The 23,678-nt window shown below is 38.3% G+C and overlaps 1 protein-coding gene and 1 long non-coding RNA gene across 5 annotated transcripts in view; one reads left to right on the top strand and one right to left on the bottom strand.

Annotated features, from left to right (window-relative positions):
• The window catches only part of LOC310732916, a 302,995-nt gene that overhangs the window by 243,113 nt on the left and 36,204 nt on the right, over nt 1-23,678 (top strand). The window lies entirely within an intron of this gene.
• The window catches only part of grid2 (glutamate receptor, ionotropic, delta 2), a 469,599-nt gene that overhangs the window by 87,968 nt on the left and 357,953 nt on the right, over nt 1-23,678 (bottom strand). For all 4 annotated transcript variants that reach the window (XR_014535572.1, XR_014535573.1, XM_083553625.1 and 1 more), the window contains exons 10-11: nt 3,542-3,739; nt 198-510 (exon numbers count right to left, since the gene is read on the bottom strand). Coding sequence is in view for 2 of the 4 variants with exons in the window: in XM_083553625.1 (XP_083409751.1) it covers nt 198-510; nt 3,542-3,739 (511 nt within the window). In the remaining 2 variants the exon portion in view is untranslated. The remainder of the gene's footprint in view (nt 1-197; nt 511-3,541; nt 3,740-23,678) is intronic.

Below are 23,678 nucleotides of genomic sequence, written 5' to 3' on the forward strand. Positions count from 1 at the left end.
CTGCTATTTATTTGTTCTGAGCAGAAATATTTTGACTAATAAATTCTTGCAGGCCATCAGGCATTAGAAGTAAAATCAGAGGTACTGATCCAAAAATGCTGCACAGTTGATAATGGCTTACTTTTATCTTCCCAAACAAAACCACCCACCTATTAAACCATATGCAAGCACTAAGCAGAAGAAACCATCCCACTCACCCTGCTGCACGAAGGAGCCATAGACGAACCACATGGAGTTATAGAGAGTGGTAGAGGACACAGAGCCCATGGGTAGCCGTGGTGGGTTGAGCCAGTTGAGCAGGTACACTAGCGTGCCGACAAGGAGCACGGTGCCAGCAATGCACGCCCACAGCGACAGGTCAAAAGGCGCCAGGCAGGCAAACATGTCTATTGTGCGCTCAGCTTTCTTTAGCAGCACACCCACTGAGTAGTCCATGTAGCGCGTGGTGAAGTCCACTACGCTCTCTCGCTCAGGTGTGATGGTAAGTGCTGAGATCCCCACGTCTGCTCTCTAAAGGAACATAAACACACTCCAGCTAATGCACACAAAGCAGGAATACACATAAATATACACATACAAAAATATACTTAAGTATATATAGTACACATATTTCCAGACTCTCCATGTAAAGGTCAAGGTATCTATGCACTTTTAGATATTTTTGTCTATGCAGATATTATTATTATTATTATTTTTTTTTTTTCTGTATATTGCTATTAAATTGCAATACAAAATAATATGAAAAAAAATCTTAAAAAATAATAAGAGAAAGAAAAAGAGAGAGACAGAGTGAGAATGGCCATTCATACACTATATAAAACACTCAAAAATTACATACTGTTCAGTGTTATGATTATAATAATTTCAATTTTCCCCATGTCACATCAAAAGAAGTGCAGAGGCACAGGACATATTTTTTCTTTACCACAATAAATAACTCAATATCAGATTGAAAAGTAAACAAACAACCAAGCATGCCTATATTTTAGCTAGAGGCTATATTGGCTGCTGCTGAATGGAAATTGCATCTACAGTGTTTAGAGGCAAGTCAGCATCCAATTTCATTTTTTTTTTTTTTTTTTTTTTTACTTTTTCTCTAGTTCACAAATATTCTGTGTTGTCTAGCATGCAGACTGGAAGAGAGGAGCCTATAGGGGCTGGTAAGAGGCTCTGTCAAGAATCATTAGCCACCAGTGCATGTGTGAGTGTCCATTTTCATTATTACTAGGCCGATGTTGAGCATCACCTGGCTGACTCTCATTAGCCAGAATAGTCACTGTGAGAGGACAGGAAGAGCTGGATGACCTCAGTGTATGCAAAGGGTTGTAGTGCTATTCACATCCTGTGGCTTTAATCATACCAGCTCACAGCACCAGAGACGCTGGCTCAATCAATTTACTAATACGTTTCGTTTAAATTTGAGCAATTACAGAAAGAATTACTGTAAATAGGCTTTTTGATTGTTTAGTTAGGTAATCATAGGCCTTATTAAATTTAGTATACTTGATTTTGCAAATTCATAAAAATGTAGTCATTGCTGCATGGTAAACAAATGTACAAATGATGTACAATAACCCTATTTCCAAAGATTTTACTAGTGATTTTACTAGTTTCCTAAACTACAGAAACTTTTACTTTTACAGAAACACTTCCTGTGTGGCATCTGTCATCATGATTCACCATTTTATCACACTGCATGCAAGACTGGAATGCTGCTCACGCTTCTTCTGTGCTCACTAAGCACATCTGAACACATCTGGTCCAGGCTTCATAATGATTTTGCAAATTGGCCCAGACATAACATGAACAAACTGCTTTCTCAAACTTATTTTAGGGGGAAAAAACCCCCACAAACAAACAAAAACAGAACGGGTACTCACTTAATGTAAACAGTGCAAGCTGATAATTTTTTATCCTTCTACCAACAATTAAATCACAGCTGACTAAACATGCCAATTTCACGGTCTGATAGAAGAGCTAAATGCTTAAACAGCCAGAAATGGACATTTTTGCAGCATATTAAAGCTGTTCATAGAGTGCCAAGAAGAAAGAAATACTAAAATATTGTTCTCAAAGGAAAATAAATATCTAAATAATATCATAATTTGGTCTCCACAAGGAAAAGATATCCCTACAAGGAAAGAAAATAACAAAACACTTATTCATGAAGCTAATTAATACCATGGGTGCACCTAAACCCAATTTTCTAAATGTAATTAAAAAATGTATTCATTAATGAAAAAAAAAAAATACATAATACAGTTTTCCTTTTAGCTGTTGAGGTTTAAGTTAGATTTCGGTGCCCACATAGCACAATTAGTTGCATTATATTATACAGTATAACAATTTTATATTCTCAACCGTTTTATCAAATGGAAGAAGCAGCACTGGTCAATTTTTATGTAGCACCTCCTGAATAATAACAACCAATAAATTTACTACTTTATCTTGGTCAACATCTGAGTGGAATCCGGACTCTATTACAGAAACACTAGGTGAAAGGTGTGCAAATTCACTCTGGCTGGTGTATTACTGTCAGGAACTTCCAGGTTGGCGGCCATCTTGCAGTTTTTACAGCGGTTCCCCACCCGGTATTTAACAACAAAGGCATTAACTCGGTGCCAGATTATCCCACCAGCTTTTCATGTTCCTGAGATTATTCTTGCCAAGCTCCCTGTTCTTGTTCCTGTTCCTGATCCTGAACCCTTTTCTGCTCTGCCTCTTCAGTTACTGGTTTGGATTCTGGACTGCCTTTTGGTTTTCTGTTTTTGCACTGCCTTTATTGCTCCGTTTGCCATGCCTGATTTTTGGACTGCTTTTCGATTTCTGATTTTGGTTTCCCCTGCATTGCTCTGTCTCTGGCGCTCAGATTTTGGACTGGGTTTTTTTTTTTGACTTGGTTTTGGCTCTTAAATTTTGGACTGTTTTTTTTTTTCCCGTGCCTGTTTTTTCTTTAAATTTAGTATTTTTTAACTCACCATTTACCTCCTGCATTTGGGTTCTTCCATTCACCGTCCCTGACAATTACTAGTTTCAGTTAGGAAAAAGAAACATCAAAATGCTACGACTGAAGTGAATCTGAGATTTTAATCTGCCAAAAAAAACTATGTGCTCACTGTTTTTATCTTGCTGAAATTTTGATAAACAGCAGTGTTATTTTCTGGCTGTCCAGTCAAGAAGCGGACTTGCCTTAGGGACAGGGCAGAGTGGAGACTGGTGCTGAAGAGATACTGTCAAAAGCTCAGAATAGAAAGTATCATATGATGCTGCGTAATGGCCCTGAAAATGTTTAGATGACCCCTGACTGCTAAAATATTTCTACCTTTTTGTTTACTGGACTGTAGAAAACATTTCCCCTCCAGGTTTATCCGCATATATGGAATCTGTGCCCCCTCCCCCTCCTTTTTTTATGGAGACTCAACACTAAGAAATCACAGAACAAGCAAGATACTGTATTACACCTACATGGTGACTTCGGCTTAGATTTTTCTTTACTGTTTTCTACTTGTTGGATTGATTTTTTTTTTTTGCAGCATCTCACCTTGAACACCAGTTCTCCAATTAGACCATTCCAGCTTCCATCAGCTTGTTGGCTGCCGTATTTGTGATCAGGAGCCAAATAGATCTCGTACTTGAAGCCGAGGTAATTAGACAGAGCATCCAAAACATCGATGGCGAATCCCTGATAGTTTTTGGGCTTTCCCAACACATTCTCAGACACCATGACAAATGGTTCCTCCTGCAAGATAAAAAAAAAGGACATTGTAAAATTCATTAAATGTCCAACACACTGTTATTTGATGAACTGACCCTTGTAAATACTACATAAATGTATTATACCATTCTAGCATTGCATAATTTTTTAACCTGTCTATATTGCCTTATCTAGTATCTGGCCCTGTCGGTATGTTTACTCTGAAACCTATTTATGCCTCGGTTTCTCTGCTTAAGATCTCATATTAAATCTATACTCCTTATCTTCCGTATTATGTTTATTAGTTTCTTGCTTTAGATTTATATTTATCTCCCTTGCAAAATAAAGGTGTCTTTATAGCTTATTTCATCATGCTCTTCTTTAGATTTGTTTTGCATCAGTCATGTTTTACTTTACTTTTTCTAATCACAATTTTTCCGTTGTTTACATGTATAGACATTGCATAGAAATGAGAGTCATCTCTCTAAAATTGTGTTTGAAGAAATAACAAAAACATGAATATTGAAAAATATACAATCATATAAAAAAGTACACCCTCTTTGAATGTTATGGTTTTACATTTTAGGACATTAGCTGGTCTTAAAATTAGGTAAATATACAACCTAAGATGAATTACAATACAATACATTATTACATTGTGTAATTATTAATTTTACAAAATCCATTCATAGTATATACGCAAAGCAGGATTATTAGCAGCCATGTGATGCTAATTAAATTGCATTGATTAATTGATCATCAGCAAGTGTGACCACCTGTATAAAAGCCCAAGTTTTATAAGTTTGCTGATTTGAAGCATTCAAGTGTGTATTAACACAACACCAAGGAGAAAAGATATCAGCAATAACACTGGAGCAGCAATTGTTGCCACCCATTAAAGGGTTAAAAAGCCATTTTACCATTTTATGATAAAACACTTTAAAGTTTATCATTGTACAGTGACTAACATTATCCAAATGTGGAAAACATTTAAGACAGTTGCAAATATTCCTAGGAGTGAACAGCCCAGCAAATTCATCCCAAGGTAAAAATGTGCAATCAAGTGCAATTCTCATAAAAAATAAATAAATAAAATAAATAAATAAATAAATGAAAGAGTTACAGAGTCTATAGGCTTTAGTAATGTTAAAGTATGTTTTATGTGAAAGTTCATGAGAGTACAGATAGAAATAGACAAAACAATTGTGGTTTGTTTTAAAGGGTTAGCAGGAAAAGGTGTTGTAGTGGCCCAGTCAAAGTCCAGACCTCATACCACACTGAAACAACAATAAAGCCTGCTTGACTTGACTTAACTTGCTGTAACAGGACCTTAGGATTTGACAGAGAGGTGGCCCTAAAATAGAGCCTTGCGGGACCCCTTCAAAATATTTATCAATCTATAAAGGGGTCCCGCAAGGCTCCATTTTAGGGCCACTTTTATTCACTATTTATATAAACTGTCTAGGGGAAAATGTTCAACATGCATCTTTCCATTTTTATGCAGATGATACGGTCATTTATTGTTTTGCAGCTACCATTAGGAAGGCGTATGAATGCTTGCAAACTGCTTTTGATAGAGTGCAAGCACAGCTTTATCATTTAAAGCTTGTGCTTAATGCAGAGAAGACCAAAGTAATGGTATTTTCAAACTCAAGGAAAAAAGAGTTGGACCTGAATATTGTTACTGACCAGGGTAAAACAATTGAGGTAGTTTAATCTTATAAATATTTAGGATTTTTAATTGATGAGCACCTTTCTTTTGAGCTTCATATACAGAATCTAGTAAAAAAGTTGAAATTGAAGTTAGTTTTTTTCTTTAGGAACAAATCTTGTTTTACTTTTTATACTAGAAAAAGGCTAGTTGATGCCACATTTCTCTCTATTATTGATTATGGTGATCTGTTGTATATGAATGCCCCATCAAAGTGTCTTCAGATGTTGGATGCTGTGTTTCATGGAGCTTTAATGTTTATTTCAAATTGCAGACCTCTCACGCATCATTGTACACTTTACTCCAAAGTGAATTTGCCCTCTCTGTCAAATCGCCGGCTTACTCACCTTTATATTTTTATATATAAGGGTATTATAGGCAGGCTGCCAGGCTACATATTCGAATTTCTTTCTTTTGTACAGAGTACTTATGGTTTACGGTCCCAGAAAATTCTCTCATTAAATGTTCCTCAAGCTAGGACAGAGTTGTTCAAAAAGGCTTTTATGTTTTTTGCACCTTCAACTTGGAATGACCTACAGAAATCACTAAAGCTACAGTGTCTAATTTCCTTAAATGATTTTAAACATTATGTTAAATCTATAGAACATGAGTCTATCCACACATGCAAATGTTTTAATTAATGGCACTTTTATTTAAATTGAAATGTACTTGAGTTGTCTTTTGCGTTTTTTGTTTGTTTTGTGATTGTGTGATTTAATTTTGTTCTGCTATTTTGGCCAGGCCTCTCTTGAAAAAGAGATTCTATATCTCAATGAGACTAACGGTTAAATAAAGGTTAAATAAAAAAAATAAATAAATAGGAGAGCTGTGCATATACAAATCCCTTTAAACATGATGAACTGAAGCAATGTTGTAAAAAAGAATGAGCCAAAATTCCTCTACAATCATGTGAGAGACATAAGAAAGTAATTACTTTAAGCCAATTATAAGGAGTACATAATTTTTCTCACAAGGCTTCTCCATTTTGGCTATATTTTTGTACAAATAAATTATGGCACGTATAATATGTCACATGGTGTTGCTCTGAGGTTGTATTTACCTAAGACTTGCTGAAGACTTGATGGTTGTTACTATGTCCTTAAATATTAAATATTAAATATTTAATGTGTTTTTTTTTTTACTTTATATTGTTGTTTAGAACTTACTGAGATTAAGTACTATCCTCAGGACATCCAAGCTAGCTAGTATAGGCAGGAATTGGCAAATGACCAAATGAGGGGGGAAAAAGGCCTAACCTTAAATAGTCTAATCTATTCATGTACTGATGTGCATTTAGTCTGATACTGGTCTGATACTTAGGAACATCCACACTTATTCACCTATAAGTCAAAATGCATAATTGTCTGTCTTCATAATGAGTTGATAAAACCATTTTCCCAGCTGTTCAGCTGAGAATCAGGCTTGCTGTGAGAACAAGGGATAATGGATACTGTCAAAAACACTCACAGACACACAGACACAGACACAGACACACACACACACACACACGCACAAGAAATAAATACAACATGAAAAAGCAATGCGAAGCTGAAAAACCATTCAAAACTAAAAAAATAAATAAATAATAGCTTAATTGTAAAATTAAAAAAAATAATTTCATTTGCTACCTGATTTAATGATGCAGTATGTAATAAAGCTTTAATGTCACTTCATGTTAATGCGGCTTCATGAACTCGGACATCATTATGTGCAGTGTCACAAGGGCATTACTGCTTTGTCACTTTCAATAAGCAGTAATGAAATAGAAAAAAACTCTTCTACTTTTGTTGTGCTGGAGTAAATCTCTGGACACAATAAAGCCAGGGGAATTGATAGAAATTCATAAAAGTGTAATAAGCAGAAATGTGCGCAGGATGTAGAAAACCCTTTTAATGAGAAGTTTAATTTTAATTGAAGTATATGTTTTTGTACCAGTTATCATAACCACAGCAGCTCCAGTTTTTACATATCACCATCACTTGGCATTCTGAATTTATTTATCCATGCAATAGAAAATGCATCTATTGTCAGATAAGAAATATGCAATTAAAGCTTAAGTGAGGGGTACATTCCAACTGGTGTCACTCCTGTTTTTGAATTACAACAATAAGAATAAGTTATGTAAGCAATGATTTAAATTGGAAGATCAGTCTAGCAGTCTCTGTGGCCCTGTTCACATCCGCCCATTACCATGAGTCCTGGGTACACGTATCATAAGGTTCAGTTGTGAATAGAGTCCAGTGTATAACAAACACATTGTCATTGCACAGTTGGCAGAATAGACAAGTGTGTGACTGAAACACAGGACCTAATAATCCACCATTGCCCTATAGCCAGAAAAAAAATAATCTAATTAAAATGTTATTGGTCACACACAACATCACATAGAGTAAGACATGAAAAAAAATATAATTTAATGAAAGAATTTACATATAACCATAATTTAATAGTGAACATTTTTTTAAATAAAATGCTTAAAGTATAGAAAGAATTTTATAAACAATTAAAAACTGTAAAGTAGAGATTGTTTATGTAAAAGTGCTGATACAATATGTGCAGTTGTATATGTAATGATCATGTAATCGTTGTAAGACTCTTTGGAAATCATGCTGAGTTCGGCATTGCAAGGCTAGTGGATGATGCTGGACCAGCAGAAATAAAAGCAACTTGTTTTTGAAGCTTCTTTCATCATCTTTTTATTTGCATTAATTTATAAGCACTGGTGGAAAACCAATGTTTAAAACAGCCGACACAGCTATTTGAAGATTTGCATGACCCTGGTGACTGGAAACAGATGCAGCAAAAAAAAAAAAAAAAGTGTAATAAATGTGTGAATCATTGAAAAGGTCGAAAGGTTTCATCGAAAAGGTTGTGAGTAATGCTACAATCACAAGTTACTAGTTGCTGTACTATGAAGTCACCAGTAAGTGTCCCTACTACTAGTTGTCAAAATAACTATTTTCTAAAAATTTCACTTTTGACCATCAGGTGACAGATCACAAGCACTACAATGCTAACATCTGGAAGTTCCTACATCTGAACACACATCCTCATGGCAATAGACGTTGCCAGCTCTTATTAGGATTGAACTGACTCCTGTTGCTTTGTCATTGCAAGTCACTCTATGTGTGTCTGTAGCTTCTTTCACAGAGACCATTTGCACTGATTGATCCAGCTAGACAGATGGAGCTACACTGTCTCTGAACAGAGAACCAAAGATATGTGATTTGAATCAATCAGTTCCCCCAAACCTGACTGAGTTTTTAAAAGAACTTCTGAAAACTGTCACGGTCTTGTGTGATGGCTCTGGAGGAATTCTAAAGGTCATGCAATTAAAAAAAGAAATAAAAAAATCTGAAGGGAAAAGTTTGTTAAGCTGACTATATTTCTCTTTTGACTTCAGAGATACTAGTCTCAACCCTTTATTGTTCACCTCATGTTTTTTAGCATATACCTAAATAGTATATGCTAAATCTTATTGTATAATATTCTGGACACCTCACCATAAGATGTGTATGCGCTTTGTGAACATCCTATTCCACATTTGGTCCCCTTTTGCTGTTAAGCAAAAAAAAAAAATAGCTGATATGATGGAGAGGAGAAAGGTAGATGTGTTGTGTGTTCAGGAGACCAAGTGGAAAGGGAGTAAGGCCAGGAACATTGGAGGTGGGTTTAAACTGTTTTATCATGGTGTGGATGGAAAGAGAAATGGTGTAGGGGTGATTCTGAAGGAAGCGTACAGTAAGAGTGTAGTGGAGGTGAAGAGAGTTTCTGATAGGGTGATGATCGTGAAGGTGGAAGTTGAAGGGATGATGATAAATGTCATCAGTGCCTATGCTCCACAAGTTGGCTGTGAGATGGAGGAGAAAGAAAGATTCTGGAGTGAATTAGATGAAGTGGTAGATGGTGTACCTAGGAAAGAACGATTGGTGATTGGGGCAGACTTTAATGGGCATGTAGGTGAAGGGAACAGAGGTGATGAGGAGGTGATGGGTAGGTATGGTTTTAAGGAGAGGAATGTGGAAGGGCAGATGGTGGTAGATTTTGCTAAAAGGATGGAAATGGCAGTGGTGAACACGTATTTTAAGAAGAAGGAGGATCATAGGGTGACGTATAAGAGTGGAGGAAGGTGCACACAGGTGGATTATCTTCTGTGTAGGAGATGCAACCTGAAGGAGATTGGAGACTGTAAGGTGTTGGCGGGGGACAGTGTAGCTAGACAGCATCGGATGGTGGTCTGTAGGATGGTTTTGGAGGCGAAGAAGAAGAGGAGGAAAGTAAGGTTTGAAACAAGAATAAGATGGTGGAAACTGAAGGAGGAAGAGTGTAGTGTGAGGTTCAGGGAAGAGGTCAGACAGGGGCTTGGTGGTGGTGAAGAGGTGCCGGATGATTGGGCAACTACTGCAGGAGTGATGAGGGAGGCAGCTAGAAAAGTACTTGGTGTGACATCTGGAAATAGAAAGCAAGACAAGGAGACGTGGTGGTGGAATGAGGAAGTGCAGGAGAGCATTAGGGGAAAGAGATTGGCAAAACAGAAGTGGGATCGACAGAGTGATGAGAAGAGTAGGCAGGAGTACAAGGAGATGCGGCAGCAGGTTAAAAGGGATGTGGCGAAAGCCAAGGAAAAGGCATATGAGGAACTGTATAAGAGGTTGGACACTAAGGAAGGAGAAAAGGATTTATACCGATTGGCCAAGCAGAGGGACCGAGCTGGGAAGGATGTACTGCAAGTTAGAGCAATAAAGGATGGAGAGGGAAATGTGTTGACTAGTGAGGAGAGTGTGTTGAGAAGATGGAGGGAGTATTTTGAGCAGCTGATGAATGAGGAAAATCAGAGAGAGAGAAGGTTGGAGGATGTGAAGTTGGTGAAGCAGGATGTAGATAGGATTAGTAAGGAGGAAGTGAGAGCAGCGATTAAGAGGATGAAGAATGGAAAGTCGGTTGGACCAGATGACATACCGGTAGAAGCGTGGAGATGTTTAGGAGAGATGGCAGTGGAGTTTTTAACCAGATTGTTTAACAGGATTCTGGAAGGGGAGAGGATGCCTGAGGAATGGAGAAGGAGTGTGCTGGTACCGATCTTTAAGCATAAGGGAGATGTGCAGACCTGCAGTAACTACAGGGGAATTAAGTTGATCAGTCACACCATGAAGTTATGGGAAAGAGTAGTGGAAGCCAGGCTGAGAGAAGAGGTGACCATCTGTGAGCAACAGTATGGTTTCATGCCGAGGAAGAGCACCACAGATGCCTTATTTGCTTTGAGGATGTTGATGGAGAAGTATAGAGAAGGACAGAAGGAGCTGCATTGTGTATTTGTGGATTTAGAGAAAGCGTATGACAGGGTGCCGAGAGAGGAGTTGTGGTATTGTATGAGGAAGTCAGGTGTGTCAGAGAAGTATGTGAGGGTGGTGCAGGACATGTATGAGGACAGTGTGACGGCAGTAAAGTGTGCAGTAGGTACGACAGACTGGTTCAGGGTGAAGGTTGGACTGCATCAAGGATCGGCCCTGAGCCCTTTCCTGTTTGCAGTGTTGATGGACAGGTTGACGGACGAGGTCAGACAGGAGTCTCCCTGGACTATGATGTTTGCAGATGATATTGTGATTTGTGGTGAGAGTAGAGAGCAGGTTGAGAAGAGCCTGGAGAGGTGGAGATATGCGCTGGAGAGAAAGGGAATGAAAGTCAGTAGGAGTAAGACAGAGTACATGTGTGTGAATGAGAGGGAGGGCAGTGGAGTGATGCGGTTGCAGGGAGAAGAGGTGGAGAAGGTGGAGGAGTTCAGGTACCTGGGGTCAACAGTGCAAAGTAATGGAGAGTGTGTTAGGGAAGTAAAGAAAAGAGTGCAGGCAGGGTGGAGTGGGTGGAGAAGAGTGACAGGAGTGATTTGTGATAGAAGAGTATCTGCAAGAATGAAAGGGAAAGTTTATAGGACTGTGGTGAGACCTGCGATGTTGTATGGATTAGAGACAGTGGCATTGAGTAAAAAACAGGAGGTGGAGCTGGAGGTAGCGGAGCTGAAGATGTTGAGGTTTTCGTTGGGAGTGACGAGGATGGACAAGATTAGAAATGAGTTTATTAGAGGGACAGCACATGTAGGATGTTTTGGTGACAAGGTGAGGGAGGCGAGATTGAGATGGTTTGGACATGTGCAGAGAAGGGACATGAATTATATTGGTAGAAAAATGCTGAAGATGGAGCCACCAGGTAGGAGGAAAAGAGGAAGGCCAAGGAGGAGGTTCATGGATGTGGTGAGGGAAGACATGCAGGTAGTTGGTGTAAAAGAGGCAGATATAGAGGACAGGGTGGTATGGAGACGGATGATCCGCTGTGGCGACCCCTAATGGGAGCAGCCGAAAGAAGAAGAAGAAGAAGTGTAGTTGAGATTAGTACTTATTATTATTATTATTTTACATTTGACAGCTATAACTACAGTATCTAAATATTTTGTATGCAAATACATAGTGTAACAAAAAAAGAAACAAAGAAAAAATCCTTTCTTATTTTTATTAAAAATGAATAAATTAATTAATTTGAAAAAGGGTCATAATGTGATGTGAAAACTGTGATGTGTTCAGTCAGAAACAATTAGCCTTTAACAACTTTCTATTTTATGCCTTTAAAATATACTCCAGTAAAGATACCACTTCAGCTTAATTAATGCAAAAGCTTGTCAGATGAAGTGGATGACAGAGCCAGGGCAAAAGCATTTTTATTCCAACTCAAACAATCAGAAAAAGATTTTATTTTTCCCCATGAAAAATTATTTGGTTTTTATGTTTCTGCAGAGTGCACTTGCTTAATGATGGCTTCTGTAAGAGACAGCACTCTTCCTTAGAGTTTAAGATTTAACCCAAGAGATAAAGTAATCTTCAATTTGGCTTCTGATTTGCATTAAAGACAAAGGCAACTTTGCAACTTTTATAATCTTAAATCTATTGCCAAGTCTCTTTCAAAAACACACTGGAAGACATTCAAAATGTGCTTAAGTGCTTACAAGACATTATTTTCTATCATTCAATCTATTAAATCATAATCTTTATATATTGTTCGGGATTGATACCTATAAGTATTCAGTCTGGTGAAAATGGATTAAAAAGCAAAAGACTGAAGCAACAACAGGAAGCAAATAAAAACTTTATGTGAGGAAACAACTGCATTTAAAGGATCAACAACACTTTTTATTTTATTTAGATAGACATGCAACTGCAATAAACTAAAAGTCTTTTCAGACCTAGGTCCTAATTTTCTTCAGTTTCTTTAAAACCAGTCTCACTTTTGCATCAAACAAACAAATAAATAAAATACATTATCTTAATCAAACCTTTGGCATCCACTGAAGTCATAATTAAAATCAATCTGCAATTACCAAGTATATTGGTAAGTAATTCAATTTGCTAATATCTATTGGAAGCAAACATTCATTTAATATATCTATTATGCAACAAATAATTACTATGTATTTGTTTAGCAGTAAAATTATTGCATGTTTTATTATATAAAAACATACACCAGTACACTCTTTTGTTCTTATTGTGTACTCACTTTTCACACTGGTTACTGCTTGTTCTTTTTGTATATTGGATAAGATTTTGGATATAATGTCTGGTAAGAAATACACCGACCAGGCATAAGATTATGACCACCGATCAAGAATAGCATTATGATCACCTGCCTAATGTTGTGTTGTTCCCACTTTTGCAACCAAAACAATCCTGGCCTGTCGAGCATTAACACCTTCGCCCCCCACGTGCATAAATGATCATTAGCCACCCATGACCCTGTGGCCGGTTCACCACTGTTCCTTCCTTGGACCACCTTTGATAACAATTGACCACTGCAGACCGCGAACATCCCACAAGAGCTGCATTTTTGGAGATCCAGTTTTAACACATCAACTTTGAGGACAAAATGTTCACTTGCTGCCTAATATATCCCACTCCAAGAGATGGAAAGTAATAAAGTACAAATACATTGTTACTGTACTAACTGTAAGTAGATTTTTCTGTTGTCAGCACTATTTACTATTTATTCTTTTGACAACTTTTTACTTAGACTCATTACATTTTTACACAGAAATCTGTACTTTCTACTTCTAACAATTTTAAACCAGGCTTTTAAATCTATTTGGTGACAAGATCAATAGTTTTTACTTCTACTTGAGTGAAGGATGTGTGATTTGCCATCTCTGCCCCGCCCACTAACAGGTGCCATGATGAAGAGATACTTAGTGTTATTCACGCACCGGTCATAATGTTATATGGTAATAATATTATGCCTGGTCGGTGTGACTAGTTAATAATGTTTAAGTTCCATACAATACAAGCAGCTGTCAATAGCCATAGGTGTGTTTTTGAATCTCATACTGTATCTGCAACTAAAATTTTCCAATCACTCTGTTGAATTTATTTTTTGCTGTGATTGACTCAGTAATTAAATAAGCAGAGAAATGTCTCACTGCCTCATACTGGAACTGCACAGTATCTCTGACCACATGAACCCTCTACTCACCACTGATGTATAAGAACCAGACTCCACAACAGCTTCTTGCCTGAAGCAGTGACGATACACAACACACTACAGCCTCTCAGCACTCACCTGATTTCATTAAAACCATGCCAGCATTTACCACTGTACAATCTTGACTGCACATCTGCTATGTGACACTTTTAACTGTCATGAAACCCTTCATTTTAACTTACTTCTACCTCTGACTTGATATTGCTGCTGCAAGCTCTTCAGTCTTTCCAGACAATTGTTTGGACTAGTCCTATCAAGCACCACTGTCCTGTTGTCCTGTTTATTTGATAGGCACTGTCCTGTGTACTTACTGTCCTGAGTATTTATTCTATATGTTGCACTTGTCTCTAACTGGCAGGGAGGTGCACTTTATGTAGTCCAGTGTACTGTGTGACTGCACTGCTACTGTATGTCTTGGAGAAATGACATTTCATTCCAATGTCTATAAGCTGCACTAAGGAATGGAAGTAAAAACCAACTTGACATTGTGTATTTGTTTCTGTGTGTGGGTAGGTGGGTGGCTCTGTATTTTCTTTTGGTTCCACTTACTGGCAGAAAAGGGTGATGTTGGTACAGATGTGTGGTCATGTCTGTGGTATTAGCTGTAGTGTTTTATATATATTTAGTATATACATGTAAGTTTTTCAGAATAGTGAATGTGGGCTTGATTAAGTTAAATGTTTGTTGCACCTTACATACTGTAAACAGTACTTTATGACAAATAACCTACCTTTTATGAAGCCTGTTGATATGTAGATGTATTAAATCAAGACTCTTGTGCCAAATAATCTATATAGAATATGCTTATTTGTTACACCCATAATCACAATACGTCTATTCTAACACAATACTAAGATATCTTAATATCAAAATTAATCAAATTCCAAAAAGGGACACAATAAGCTCATCTATTTTCTGTCAACTTGTTCTATAAGTGGTAAAAATGATTTTAGATGTTCTACCAGGCACATCTTGCAATGAATTACAAAGTAGTTTTAAACTAATAGACACATGCCAAAAACCCATGCATCCAACCCTCCATATTTTAAAAACACATATACAACAATAGGTTGCATAGGAGCTTCGAGCCTATCCGAAACCTTACAACGCAGGGGACATCCAGGACAGGGTGCCAACCCATAGCACACATAACACACACAAAAATACCACCGGCTAATTGGAAATGCTAAACAGTCTACAACATGTTTTTTGACTGAGGGAGAGAAGAAACCTCTGGAAGTATGAGGAGAACAACCAAATTCCACAAATACTGAACAGAGATGTGATTTGAACCTCCAATCAGTGGTAAAGATAATAAAATTCCGTCAGAAAACAAATTCCATATACATTTGCTATCAAGTCACTAAAATATTTTGAATCACTAACAATGATACACTGGCGGTATATAAAGCATTACACTTGAGTACCCCGAGACTTCTCACCACTGCAAATTTTTTAGACATTTGCTATTGCCCACACCTTTAAGGCATAACTATGTTCTCTAATTTTAATCTCAGTGCCACAAAAATCGATCTTAAATACAATGCTTCTCACTAACAAATAGAATTACTTAAAGCATCACTGACAGCACACAATGTTCCAGGACCCTCTTTTACATGACAGCTCATATCACCCAACGCCTTGTACTCACCACTGCTGTGTGGTCGGCAGTGACTGCGCCAGTAAAAGCAATACTTCACTGCTTATTTTTCATATTGGCTTTAATAAATCCCTATCGATAAATGGAGAGTTTCTGGGAATGTCAGGCAGATTTATCTCAGAGAAGGCATTATTGACTGTATGCTGGCTGCACATTAAGCCAGTGCTTTCTAATCCACACCAGGCCCACCTCGCTCAATAAGCTATTAGTGGGAATGTGGACATGCATGCCAAGGCTCACAGCAGCCAAAAGGCGCCATCTATCAGAGTCCCTCAGAGGAGATGCTGACGTATGTTACTATCACTTCCATTGAAACTTTGGGCCATTTCAAAGTATGCCATTTGGTTTTACTCTAGCATCATCTATCCTTCATCTAAGGTTAACATGTGGAATTCACCAGTGGGAGGAAGCTTGCATTAAATCCCTTCTTGTTGGTAATTTCTTACATTAATATACACATTGAATTGTTTGAGATTTAAATTTGTCACAGGCAAAACATTATCATGCAAATATTAGATCAAAGTTAAACGGTATATACATAATTACCATATTGTACAAAGGATCATGAAGTGCAGAGATCTACTGTATGTCTTGATCATTTTTTTCTTCTACTCTCCAGTGTTTCCTCACATATGGATGACTTTGAATGTGTATAGCAATGCATTTCCTCCTAAATCAGGCTTATCCCTGGGATCTGTTTCTCTCAGGATATTTTGCTGATCTTATTTCTCTCTCTCTCTCTCTCTCTCTCTCTCTCTCTCTCTCTCTCTCTCTCTCTCTCTCTCTCTCTCTCTCTCTTTCTCTCTTTCTCTCTTTCTCTTTCTCTCTCTGGCACACTGCTTTTACCCACAGTGACAGTGATGCAGACAAGAATAGCACTGGGCTAGCGGGATGCTGACAAGCTCCATGGCAGTAGCAGTGTTTCCCTGCCAGTCTGCCAATGTCTTGAGCAGCTCCACACCCTCGACTCAGTTGCCTATCAGAAACTACATGTTAGCATGGCTATAAATCCTGACACCATAGTCATTGGGGCACTCAGTTAAATCCAGTGAACTCATGGACCTCCAAGACCTCTGTGACTAATCTGTCTGCCACCAAGAGTGAATTTTTTTTTTCCATTTATGTGAAGCTTCAATTTATAAAAGACAAAATTTCCCATGAGGGCAAACTCCCTTCTTTTTTAAACAAATATTGTTTTATTGCAGGGAACTTGGGAACTCATCAAACATTTGTTTTCTTTCTCCTTATTCCCTGACTCATAGGAGGTGTTTTTAATAAAGAATTATAATTGGAAAGGGTAATTTTCCACTTAAATATTTCATGAGTTCATTGGTCTCTATGGAAAGGCAATAGGTCAACAGCTGGATAGTGCAAGAGTAAGCTTTAAATAACTTAGTGTTATTAATTATGAGTGTTTGAACAGAACTGAAGCTTTGAACTTCACAACTCAATTCACAGTAATATAGGACCTTAATTTTAGGCCTCATTATAGTTGAACCAGTGAACAGTGTTACTTTTTTTTAATTTAAAAAACCTGTTTCGTTGGGACTTTTCATTTCAGTTTTACTTCCCAATGCTTCGCTCTATAATAAGAATCACTCTATGATAAAATTCATTCTATACTATTATTTCAACATTAATATATGTATATTAATTTGGGATAAAGCAGTAGCAAACCACTTACTTTTTAAAACTGTAACAAATTACAAATAATTAGGAATATTACAATAATTGTAGACAAAACGCTTTAAGCCTTTTGTCTACAATAATTGTAGACAAAAGGTTTAAAGCGTTTTTTAAATCACAGGTTTTGTGGGGGGATAACTACAGTATGACAATTTCCAGTCTGTTTTCTGGCCTCATTAAAGCACTAAATCTGCCCATTGAAAGCTTACTTTTTGATATATTATAAAAAATGAGTGTTCTTGACAGTGTGTGTTAATTCTAATACTGTTTTCTATTTGTAGACTTGTAAACTTATAGATCTATAAATTGAAAAGCTGGTTAAATCTACAATAATCCTTAATGAAGACAACACATACCTACTTTTTCATCTAATATCTACAAAACCACAGGCTACTACTACTACAATGCTATACAACGAGTGACTGAATGTGTCAAGTGTCTTTTGCATTATTTAAAGATAAAACAGAGATTTTATTTGGCACAAGAAATGAAAGAGAAAAAGTTTAATTTGGGCGATATTCAAAGCCTGTGACCTAAGTCCAAATCAGATTATGCAAAACGTCTTTGTGTAGTTCACGCTTCCTAGGGTGCCATATTTTTCTGAACAGATGTTTTTAATGCCATCTATACAAATGGTTTTAAACACATGCACTTCCCTATCAGCTGAAAAAAATCATTTGAGAGATAATGTGGACTAAAGAAGAATTCCACTTCTTTTTTTCTTTGCTGTCAAATCTTAATTGTACAAACAACTATAGTTCGCCAAATAAAATGCTAAAGGTAATGAAATCATTATGTTTGTGCAGGATGTAAAGGATTTTATTGTATTTTTAGCTTATTATTCTGAATTGTCAAGGTAGGACAATAATGACAATGATTTTCTTTAATAGGTTTTCTTTGCTGTACCCAAAGATTGAAGAATAATCTGACCCAGCACACATCTGCTATGTTTACAGCTTTCTTTAATTTAATTAATTTAATGGATGAACTTAATTTGCTTTAACTTTATATATAAAAAACTGTCCTTGAAATAAACATCTCTCTTTGATTAGGATGCTATCTCCTTTAATGTACTTTCATAGACGTTGAAGAGTGGTACCATTAATAAATTTGTATTCATATATAAATAGTCAATATTGGATTTAAAAAGTATAATTTATTCGGTTGTTTCAACTCATTTTTCATGACTTCTTTATATTTGGCTTTTTCCATTAGGGGCCACAGCGGATCATCCGTCTCCATACCCCCTGTCCTCTACATCTGCCTCTTTCAACCCAACCACCTGCATGTCCTCCCTCACCACATCCATAAACCTTCTCTTTTCCTCCCTCTTGGTGGCTCCATCCTCAGCATTCTTCTACTGATATATGACATGTCCCTCCTCTGCACATGTCCAAACCATCTCAATCTCGCCTCCCTCACCTCGTCTCCGAAACTTCCTACATGCACTGTCCCTCTAATAAACTCATTTCTAATCTTGTCCATCATCGTCACTCCCAACAAAAACTTTAACATCTTCAGCTCTGCTACCTCCAGCGCTACCTCCTGTCTTTTAGTCTATGCCACTATCTCTAAATACATACAACATTGCAGGTCTCACCACAGTGCTATAAACTTTCCCTTTCACTCTTGCAGATACCCTTCAATAAGCAAGCACTCCTGCGACTCTTAACCACCCACTTCACCCTGCCTGAACTCTTTTCTTCACTTCTCTAATACACTCTCCATTACTTTGCACTGTTGACACCAGGTACCTGAACTCCTCCGCCTTCTCCACCTCTTCTCCCTGCAACCGCACCACTTCACTGCCCTCCCTCTCATTCAAACACATGTACTCTTGTCTTACTCCTGGACTTTTATTCCACTTCGGAGACACCTGTCTGACCTCATCCATCAACTTGTCCATCACCACTGCAACCAGTAAAGGGCTCAGAGCCGATCCTTGATGCAGTCCAACCTCCACCTTGAACCAGTCTGTCGTTCCTCTTGCACACTTCACTGCTGTCATACTGTCCTCATAAATGTCCTGCACCACCCTCACATACTTTTCTGACACACCTGACTTCCTCACCAGTAACTTTCTTTACTTCTGCATTAACATTCTCAAAGCAAATAATGCGTCTGTAGTCTCTTTTTCGGCATGAAACCATACTGTTGCTCAAAGATGGTCACCTCTTCTCTCAGGCCTAGCTTCCACTACTCTTTCTCATAACTTCATGGGAACCTTTTTGTGATATAATGTGGTTATATCAATGATGGACTTATACTTATAATACTGCTTCTTACTAATTAATTGTGCAAACTCTACCTCATGTGTGTAAATCATGTACAATTTCTGGAACAATTTCTGATCTGCTATATGCACATCAATCAATCAGTATGGCTCGTTGAGCTCTAGATCGTAAAGACAAAAAACCTTGTCAGACATCAGCAAAATTCTCACATAAAAGTTGGATCTTAATTTAGAACTTATATTAAAGCAGTAACTAAATCAGCCTTTCACAAAGCATAAGTAAATGCATATTTATTTTCTAAACAAACTGAATAGGGGACCATCATTAAAAAAAATAAATAAATCATTGATGCAGCCTAAAATGCATACCAGAACAAAAACAGACCAGCACATCTGATGCTCAGATCCTTACAGTGACTTCCAGCTCATTACAGAATTGATTATAAAGTACTGCTACTTGTTTACAAATCATTTAATGGCCTTGGAGCCAAATTCATCTCTGACCCTCTTAAAAAAAAAAAGACCTCAGAAGCCTGTTCAGATCATTAGAGGCTAGTCAGCGAATAGTGCCGAAACAATATCACAGGCAACGATGGCTCGCAAGCTAATAGTTAATTAAACAGCTGATTTCAGGAAGTGCAATGCTCTACTGCAAGCATGCTCAGCTGTAGTTTTTTTGTTTCTTGGATAAAGCATATGCTAAGAAGTAATTTTTCTTTAAACCCCTTAGTCGTCAGTGCCTCGCCCGTGCGACAATATCCCCTTGTTCTCAGGTGTTAATGTTTAGCAATAGACTAAATTAAAAGGGAGAAAAGTAACCATGGTTAAATATACATCATTCTAAAGGTCTAAGGTCATCATAAGATGATGTGATGGCATCAACAATCCACCTGCTCAGAGTCTGTTTATTAGCTGATCAGTCTTCCTCCAAGGACTCATACTGTGGACGTAGGTGTCCAGTGCATGCACCAAACAGAGCTGGTTCATTTTTTCCTGGTCTGGGGCCTGGAACGGAGGAGAATAGAATGCCTGTAACCTTGAGGATGTAAACCGTATGGGAGACAGGAAGACAGCAGGATCTGGTCCGCCAGCCTGCACAGGGTTTGTAAACGCAGACCTCCTTGATGGTTGTTCAAAGCTAGAACACGGCCAGCATCTCTAGGCAGTTGATGTGCCAAAGTAGATGGGGCCCTTCCCACAGACTTCAAGGGGAGTGACTACTCATGATTGCTCCCCACCCCATGAGAGACACATCCATTGTTAGCGTTTTGCAACGACCGGGGACTCCCAGCACGGGGCCTAGAGACAGGAACTCTGGATCTCTCAAAAAATCTAAGGCACATAGGCATCGCCACGTGACCTTGATGGTGCAGAAGGTTTTGCCCCTTCGAATCCTATATGACAATGAGATAGGTGGTTCTCTGTAATGATGAAAGCACACTCCTGCCGGTGTTCAGCCCGAAGCCCCAACACCTTCATGTGGGTATCTGACCTCTGGTATGCCAAGAGCCAGGGCAGTGCCCTGAAACGACTCTAAGGTCTTTGAGGGAGGCGGCGATATCTCCTGGACCACTACGATGCCGGGTGGAGACCAAAGAGAGAGTTTGCTGGAGCTGGCTGTGCCCTGAAGCACCAAGAACCCTGAAGTCTTTGTACCTTCCACCTGTATGGGAGGTGGAGGGTTGTGGTTGGGGCTGCGCCCGGCCGAGCAGCCCCATTTGAGCGGCGTGGGAGGTTCTTCTGGTAGAAGAAGAGGTTAGCTGGGCATCCAGCAGTACAGCCTTGTCTCTATCAGACATCTTTGACAGAGTAAGCCACAGGTGCCTTTGTGTGGATACCAGGGCAGCCATAGATCGGGAACCCGTGGCATTGCCTCAAACCTATGTTCTTTCCACCCCATTATGTGGGAATACACAATGAAACCGGGGGTAAAAGGGCGGGCCGAAAAAGGCTTAACCCATGACCTGGACACCTCGGAGAAGGGAAGACCCCGATGCAGAGGTTGTGACACTGGTGTCAGAAAGTGCTCATCTAATTTACTGGATGAAAGCACTTTCTGCTCATGAGCCGGCCAAGTTATATCGAGCTTGGCAATGGCACGTGTTACAACCTCCATAAGCTCCTTGACTCTGGTATCGCAGAGAGAAAGCTGTGAATATCCCTCCGTAATATAGCGGGGGCACAGCCAGAAAGTGTACTTCACTTTCTTGCTTGCTTTCATTTTCTTTTTTTTTAAATGATATTACAGACAACACAACACACAGAGCGCTTCATGAACAAACAGAAGCTGATGCTGCCTCACTCCATATGCATTTGATACTTCCTGGTCATGACGTCACCCCATCGGTGACGGCCAGTGTCCAATTTCTGACTCATTACACACATTATTTCAGAGCGTGCACTTGGGCGCGTTTCCAAACCGTTTTGGAATCGACGCAGCTCGAGTTCCTGAAAGGGAACCTTAAGTCTTTTTTGTACTAAAGAAGGAATAGAAAAGGCCGTATGATTGAAATGAAAGAAGAATTAAGGCTGTATGAATGAACTGAATGAAACATCATTTCTGAAACTATTAGTGACTTAAATCAAATTCAGTATTTAAAAAAAAAATCTCGTAAAGTATTCTGGATGAATAATATGGATACAGAACACCTTATAAATGGTGGCAAACATAACACAATATGACATATTTAACATACAATAATCAGGAAGAGCAGTGTATGCTTTTTTATTTTAAATATGCACATTATATGCATTTTATCACACGCACACATCCGCGCACACACACACTTATATGATTCTAATATATAAAATACTAATAATCTATTGTTAATATATTGTTAAAGTGGTTGGCAATTTAGTACCCCATACATGTGAAACAAGCAGATTATGTTTTGTTTTTTTTCTTAAACAATTTTACCAGGGGAACAGAAGGTTCGGTAAGATTCTGATATAATCATAGCAGCGTTTTGTTTTCTCACAAATAACAAACTAGAGTATGAAAAAGCCCTAAAGTCGTTTGTGAAGCATACATTTAAGAGTAACAGATTTAATTTAGTTTAATTCTCGCTTGGTGGCAGCATGCACTGCATTCTATCAATGTAAAAGTATTATAAAAGAATAACTAGTGATAGTCAATACAACATCTGATTAAAGTATTATATCACAATTCACTACTGGAAAAAATACTTTCATGATTTCTAAAATACAATGTTAGATTTATGATGATACATTTCTTCTTCTTCTTCTTCTTCTTCTTCTTCTTCTTCTTCTTCTTCTTCTTTCAGCTTCTCCTATTAGGGGTCGCCACAGCGGATCATCCGTCTCCACACCCCCCTGTCCTCTACATCTGTCTCTATCACACCAACTACCTGCATGTCTTCCTTCACCATATCCATAAACCTCCTCCTTGGTCTTCCTCTTTTTCTCCTTCCTGGTAGCTCCATCCTCAGCATACCCCATGTCCCTCCTCAGTTCATGTCCAAACCATCTCAATCTCACCTCCCTCACCTTGTCTCCAAAACGTCCTACATGAGCTGTCCCTCTAATAAACTAATTTATAATCCTGTCCAATCCTTCAACCTGTCCTCATATATGTCCTGCACCACCCTCACATACTTCTCTGACACACTTGACTTCCTCATACAATACCACAACTCCTCTCTCCGCACCCTGTTGTACGCTTTCTAAATCCACAAACACACAATGCAACTCCTTCTGACCTTCCCTATACTTTTCCATCAACATTCTCAATGCAAATAAGGCATCTGTGGTGCTCTTCTTTGGCATAAAACCATACAGTTGCTCACCTCTTCTCTCAGCCTGGCTTCCACTACTCTTTCCCATAACTTCATGGTGTGACTGATCAACTTAATTCCACTGTAGTTACTGCAGGTCTGCACATCTCCCTTATTCTTAAAAAACTGTACCATCACACTCCTTTTCCATTCTTCAGACATCCTCTCACCTTCCAGAAACTTGTTAAGCAATCTGGTTAAAACCTTTACTGCCATTTCTCCTAAACATCTCCATGCTTCTACCGGAATGCCATCTGGTCCTACTGACTTTTCCACTTCCTCTTAATAGCTGCTCTAACTTCCTCCTTACTGATCCTATCCACTTCCTGCTTCACCATCTCTACACCATCCAACCTTCTCTCTCTCTGATTTTCCTCGTTCAT

Source organism: Silurus aristotelis (assembly GCF_946808225.1).
Source record: "Silurus aristotelis genome assembly, chromosome: 11".
NCBI classification, from domain to species: Eukaryota; Metazoa; Chordata; class Actinopteri; order Siluriformes; family Siluridae; genus Silurus; species Silurus aristotelis.